The sequence below is a fragment of the Triticum dicoccoides genome, chromosome 5B (assembly GCF_002162155.2).
Source record: "Triticum dicoccoides isolate Atlit2015 ecotype Zavitan chromosome 5B, WEW_v2.0, whole genome shotgun sequence".
In the NCBI taxonomy this organism is placed as follows: domain Eukaryota; kingdom Viridiplantae; phylum Streptophyta; class Magnoliopsida; order Poales; family Poaceae; genus Triticum; species Triticum dicoccoides.
Genome location: NC_041389.1, coordinates 407,733,663 through 407,739,993, shown reverse-complemented (window position 1 = coordinate 407,739,993; position 6,331 = coordinate 407,733,663). Strand labels below are relative to the sequence as shown.

Here is a 6,331-nt window from a genome sequence, read left to right as displayed (position 1 = left end):
GTACTTGAAATGTGGGGTGGGTGTTTGCCTGCCCAAGCATTTTCCCCCATTTTCGATTGCCTTACATTATTTGCCGGGTTTTGCGTTGATATCTGATGCCAAACTAATGTGGGACTGCTCGATCGGACATTGGTTATTTACATGTTAATTTGTGTTGGGCAGTATGCTTGGGAAAGTGGAAATGAAGGAAGAAAAGGATTTTAAAGAGGCTGTTTCAAAGAAGAATAAGAAAAGGATAAAGGCGGCTGTCCCACGCTGCTGCCTTGACAGAGATGGCGTTCGCGGTGGCTGTCCCACGCCCGAGACCCATCCTCCGTCTGGACCGTCTCCACCTCACCCCCATCCGCGCCGCCGCGGCGAGGACCCCCGTTCCCCAGCCCCTCCCCGACGAGCTTCAGCTCGTCGCCGACGTTCGCTCCCCGCATAACCACATCCGCGTCGCTGACGTCTCCCCGCGCGCTGCCGGTCACCCCCTCGCCGGCGCGCGCCTCCTCCTCCTCGACGGCCCCGGCAACATCCACTCCGTCTTCTTCCCTTGTCGCCCCTACTGCCCCCTCACTTCCACCTACTTCGACGTCTTCACCACCCTCCCGCCTCTCCTCCCGCGCCCATCCATCGCCGTCTTCGGCTTCGGCGCAGGCTCCGCCGCGCGCTCCCTCCTCCATTTCTACCCAGACATATCCGTCCATGGCTGGGAACTCGACCCCTCTGTTATCGCCGTCGCCCGGGACTTCTTCAGTCTCGGGGAGCTCGAAAAGGACCACGCCGGCAGGCTGTTCATCCACGTCGGCGACGCGCTGGAGGCTGAGGCCGTGCCGGGAGGGTTCGGCGGCGTGCTGGTGGATCTGTTCGCCAACGGGAGCGTGCTGCCGGAGCTCCAAAACGCGGACACCTGGCGCCAGATAGGCGGGATGGTGGCGCCGGGAGGGAGGATGATGGTGAACTGCGGCGGGGGCTGCGTGGAGGCGGAGGAGGAGGGGAGAGACGGCGAGGCAGTGAAGGATGCGACGCTGCGGGCGATGGCGGCAGCGTTCGGGGAGGGAATGGTAGCGGTGCTGAGCGTGGATGAAAGTTGGGTGGCGATGACAGGGCCGGTGGCGTGGGCATCGGAGGAGGCGGCGGCGTGGAAGGCTAGGCTGCCGCCGGAGCTGGGCCACTATATTGACATGTGGAAGCTGTACAACGACAATGGTGATGCATGAATAGATGGGGATTATGCAGAGGTTCTTTATGCAAGAATGCAGAGTGATTTCTGTAAGTTAGCGCAGCACATTGCCGAATTCTTCTTGTCCCTATACATTCTTGGAATTCATTGACTAGTGACTAACAGGGCATGCCAACTAGAGTAAATTGAAACTATATCTAAGCTATTTAAAATGTAATTGTCACAAAATGAGTTGTCGAAATCTATGACAAATTGTTTTTCTGTGGTATGGAACTATGGATAATGTCTGCTGAAATCTCTAATGACCAGATGGTAAATCAATGTGTGTGACCACAAATGTAAATTGGCAAGAAAGAAAGAAAGATTCTAAAGGCACACCAAGATTTCAGATCCAATGAGCTGTCAGTTATTTTAAAACCTGTTCAAATCACAATTTAATTCTTCCAAATTTCGGTATTATCTCAAATGTGGAGGAGAGCAAAGGTGCTGGGTTTGATTGTTTAAGATTTGTTAATGGAGTTCCTGCAACTATAATGTGCCCGCTTCACTGGTTTTTAGTTATTCATTACGATTGTGGTAACTGATATAATAGCATAAAATGCAGATCTCTTCTGTACAAACTGTAGTGATTTACGTATTTGTTAGTAGCTTCTGTTGTGCTGATTTGGTATTTGTCGTCTAAGGCACAAACTTGTAGATTTTGACAGTACAGTTCTGGAAGAGAAGAAATTTGGGCAGCTGCTTTCTCAATTAAGTCACACATTGCATGCTGCATTTTTGTACCTAACTTAAATGCCATGTACTCCCTCAGTTCACAAATATATGATGTTCTAACTTCTTTCTGAATCAGATGTATATAGACACGTTTTAGTATGTTTGTTCACTCATTTCAGTCTGTGTGTAGTCCATATTGAAAAATACAAAACATCTTGTATTTGTGAAAGGAGGGAGTAGTTAACTGACCCAGTTTTAAAGACCAAGGATCACATCCTTTTTATGCTCAAGGGAAAAAACAGAGCCACATTGGGAGGCACGATGTAACGGTCTAAAAGGTTACATTGAACTTCATATGTCGATGCTTGGAGACAATTCCCTGCAAAAAGCATCAAACTGCATATGATTATAGCAAGTTAACCCTGTTGATATTCCTTTTTTCTCCTCTTATCTTTTTTTTCAAGCATGGACCATTCCCTTCAAAAGACACATTAAACTGCAGATGATTATAACAAGCTTTATAAATTTAGCTCAAACACTACATTTTACGGGGTTTTCAACAATTTTCACATTTTCAATAGCTAAATTATCTAGGTCTTTACAGACATTAAGCCCTGACAAAACAGCGAGGCAAACGAAGACAGAGTTCATCTAATGGGATATTTAAAAAATTGGTTACTCCCTCTTTGTACTAAATCAGCGACAATTAATATGGGTTGGAGGGAATTGTTTGTTATCTACTCTATTTTTTAGAAACACAGTGCAGACCCATACACTCACATACAAAGACAATTAGATTTAATGCTAGTTCCCTCTTCATAACCTCAACAAAGAACAAAAGAGATGTGCTGCATCGAAAAGTTCTACCCACAACAGCTTGTAAAGTTGCATTTCGATTTAAAGCATGCAACAGCCGATTCCCTCCAAAATGCATCCGAACTAGTTGACCTTTACATATGCATTCCTTGTGCTATTTTATTCCCCTTTCCAGACAAAGAAAGACAAGGTTGTTCTTTCCTTCCTCCTCATCTTTTCTCCTTTGATCTCTTTCCTTTTTCACTTTTGCTCCTGCCCACACGCCTCAGTGTAAAACTATTTTCGCCCCCAAACCGAGCGCTTTGCCTTTGCATCTTGCTAATCATGCCCTTCAGCGCTCTTGAAAGAAGGCAAAGCTTGCGCTAATGGATCGGAAAGGAGCTCCCCTCTCTTTTCATTTCCCGTGCAACTTCCTCAGATTCCTCTCCCGTGCACTGACTGGCCGTTTCAGCAGCATCTCTTTACTTTCTATGCTTTTGCAAATATATCTTTTCTGTTCCTTTCCACTGGCTTATAAACACAGGCATTGCATTGCACGGTCGGCCTGTCGTATCGATCCGTTATCGCTTGAAGCTTCGGCTAGCTAGCTAACTCGTAGAGTAGTGCGTACGTGCAGGACCTTCCTCTTCTTTCACATCCGTTCTTTGCTCTTTGATTTGAGTTGACACTTGTAACTCTGTTTGTTTTTCTGTTTGCAGGGTGGTGCAGCATGGGTCTTCAGAGGAAGATTCTTCTGCCGGAGAGAGCCACCATCCAGGTGGCCGACGCAGACGCTGGAACTCTGCAGCCGCTGAAGATGAAGCGGCCTCGTGATGGTGAGGACGAAGGCGCTTCGGGCCCGCTGACGCCGACGGCGAACGGTGCAGGGACCGCGCCCACGCGCTGCCCGCCGGCGCCGCCGAAGAAGCCGAGGCTCGTGCTGGGGTGCAGCCTGGACGGGTTCAAGGTTCTGAGCGTCATGGACTTGCGTTGCTTCCTTCGTTGACGAGCCACCTTGTTTGTTTGTTTGTTTGTTTTTAGTTACAGAAGATTGTTTTGGTGTTTTTGTGCCCTTCAACTGTTCTTTTTAACCGGAATAAGCCTCTAGCTTTGCATTGTGGGCTGCTATGCTGAAGCGGCCGCGACCTTATTACAGTAATTATCACTGAAACTGAGCAGTTCAAATCGGCAGAGGCTCTATTTTTTTCTTTTATCTCCTGACGACGAAAGATAACCCCGTCGGGGCCTCGGTGCTGGGCTGATCTGCACTCTGTATAGCTTTGCGTCAAGAGCAATGGATCGGTTTCAACAGTCGCCCGTGTCCATTCCCAATCCCTGGGTTTCAGCATGCAGTGCGTCTTGGACGATAATGGAGCCAGTAATTAAGTTTGGCCGAAATGAATATGCAAGTCTTGATTTATTTATTATTTGAACACGGTAAGGTCTTAATTTTTAAGGCATTAGATCAAGAAACGTATGAATCAAGATATGGTAGAATGCAAAGAAGAAAGTTTTACCGGTGCTTTCCTGCCTGCAAGGTTCCGCTTCCGCTTCCGCGTATGCACACACGTGTTCCTCTAAGATCTTTCCATTAGCTCGCGCTAGAAACAAAGCCCGAATTTCACACGGTGCTGCGCTTCTGGTCCGTAGGTGCTGGAGTCCTCGGATGCTTCGCAACTTGTCTGTCTGTTCGGCGTTTCCTGAAGCTCTCCGAAGTCTGCACGGTGGCCTCCACGTCCGCGTGGTCGCTCGGTCGCTCCACGTAGAGGGTAATTCACGGCCGGGAGCAGCCCGCGACGTGGGCACCGCCGCGGCCACCGCGCGCAGCTCGTCACGGGTTGGCTCGCGGGGAGCACGGCCTATAAATTGTGCCCACTCTCTCGGAACAATACATCAGCGAACACTCAACGACACTACAACAATCAGAACTGCAATCATCTTTGCCTGTTGCAGCATCTGTAGCTTTTTTCTGTACTTTCGTTCACCTTCCGTCCGCGGTTGATCAATGGCGACTGTGATGGTCATGAGCTCCTTCGCCGGTGCCGCCGTCCTGCCGCGCGGCTCGGCCGGCCGCTTCGGGGCCCGGTCTCTGCCAGCGCTGGGCCGACACGCCCTCGTCGTCAGGGCACAGACCGAGGGCCCAAGCGCACCACCGCCAAACAAACCCAAGGCGAGCACCTCGATCTGGGACGCGTTGGCGTTCAGCGGCCCTGCACCGGAGCGCATCAACGGCCGCCTTGCCATGGTAGGCTTCGTGACGGCGCTTGCGGTGGAGGCAGGGCGCGGCGACGGGCTCCTCTCGCAGCTCGGCAGTGGCACCGGGCAGGCGTGGTTCGCCTACACCGTGGCGGTGCTGACCATGGCGTCGCTGGTGCCGTTGCTCCAGGGCGAGAGCGTCGAGAGCAGAGCCGGCGCCATCATGAACGCCAACGCGGAGCTCTGGAATGGCCGCTTCGCCATGCTCGGCCTTGTCGCTCTAGCGGCCACCGAGATCATCACTGGCGCACCCTTCATCAACGTATAGAATAAACTAGCTTTGTTGTCGACCGGATAACACAACCTGTACTGAGTAGGACATGTAAATGATGAGAATTGATCACCCTCATATTCTTTGTACTGCTTATACTAATTAAAAACATTTCATACTACGGGAGCTGCTTTGTTTGTCATTCTAGATCTTCTTTGACGGTGATGCCCATTACTGAAATTTGCTTCTTTGTCGACTACCTTAGAACATCTGTAAGGCGCCTTAAACCCACCTCATACGCCCGAGCGGACCGCCCGATCACTGTCCGGTCATGTTTTTTCGATCTAGACGGGCTTTTTAAATGGCCCTCAAACGTCCGGGCTGACTGACACCCTCCACATCCAGTCCAAATATGAGGCGGATAAGGCGGCGGCCGGGTACGTCCGGGCACGCCTACCACGTAGGACTGACAAAGGGATCCCAGGCGGACTCGCCCGGAAACTCGGTGGTCCTATAGACGCCTCCTCCGTCGCCGCGGTGTGCACGCCGCATGGCGCCACTCGGGCTCGCCGCCCGAGAGCAAATCGGCCTATTTAGGCCGGCCGGAGTCCCGCAACCCTAGTTCATCCACCTTCCACCTGTCTGTGCCGCCAGTCCGAGCCCATCATCTCCTTCCTCTCCCGCTCCGGCGCTCTGCCCACGCTCTGGCGCTCCGCCATGGTCCGGACTAAGATCACGTACTACGCAATGCTCACGTCAGAGCGCCGTGCCGAGATCCGGCAGCAGATCCGGGCGAGACAAGTCGCGCGCGCAGCCTACATCGCTGCCGGCTAGCCTCCGAACTCGTCGGAGCCGGAGGAGGAGGAGTAGCAGCCAAGGGAAGAGGAAGAGGAGGAGCTGACGTTGATAGAGGTGGAGGAGGCGGAGGAGCCGGACCAACAGGTGCCGGCCTTCAACATGGAGCAGGCGAAGGCGGAGTTCGCCGTCGCCTAGTCCGACGAGATGGGGGAGCAGCAGGGCATCCTGAAGTCCATACAGAATGAGGCCTATGTGGAGACCAATCGGGTGTTCCTCCGGCGGGAGCAGACGAAGTCCAACACGCTCTTCACCGAACTCGGCGCGGAGATAGTGGCGGAGGATGCTGAAGCAGAGCAGCAACGGCGGAGCTACGTTGTGAGCTGAGGGGGCCG

The 6,331-nt window shown here is 52.0% G+C and overlaps 3 protein-coding genes across 5 annotated transcripts; all 3 read left to right on the top strand.

The window, feature by feature from the left end:
• The first annotated feature begins 262 nt into the window (after nt 1-262).
• On the top strand, nt 263-1,426 carry LOC119309566. The gene has a single exon (XM_037585545.1). It carries the CDS (start codon nt 273-275, stop codon nt 1,200-1,202), a length of 930 nt encoding a protein of 309 aa, XP_037441442.1. The 5' UTR covers nt 263-272; the 3' UTR covers nt 1,203-1,426.
• Nucleotides 1,119-3,911, top strand: LOC119309568. 3 transcript variants are annotated; one of them, XM_037585547.1, is made up of 2 exons: nt 1,119-1,254; nt 3,394-3,909. In XM_037585547.1, exons 1-2 carry the CDS (start codon nt 1,239-1,241, stop codon nt 3,678-3,680), a joined length of 303 nt encoding a protein of 100 aa, XP_037441444.1. In that variant the 5' UTR covers nt 1,119-1,238; the 3' UTR covers nt 3,681-3,909. The 3 variants fall into 3 exon arrangements, with proteins under 3 accessions (XP_037441444.1, XP_037441445.1, XP_037441446.1); XM_037585548.1 differs by lacking the exon at nt 1,119-1,254 and adding an exon at nt 1,526-3,301 and having other exon boundaries at nt 3,394-3,911; XM_037585549.1 differs by lacking the exon at nt 1,119-1,254 and adding an exon at nt 1,526-3,297 and having other exon boundaries at nt 3,394-3,910.
• Nucleotides 3,912-4,572: 661 nt separating this feature from the next.
• LOC119309567 (low molecular mass early light-inducible protein HV90, chloroplastic-like) lies at nt 4,573-5,327 on the top strand. The gene has a single exon (XM_037585546.1). The coding sequence runs from the start codon at nt 4,680-4,682 to the stop codon at nt 5,196-5,198; it is 519 nt and encodes a 172-aa protein (XP_037441443.1). The 5' UTR covers nt 4,573-4,679; the 3' UTR covers nt 5,199-5,327.
• The last annotated feature ends 1,004 nt before the right edge of the window (nt 5,328-6,331 follow it).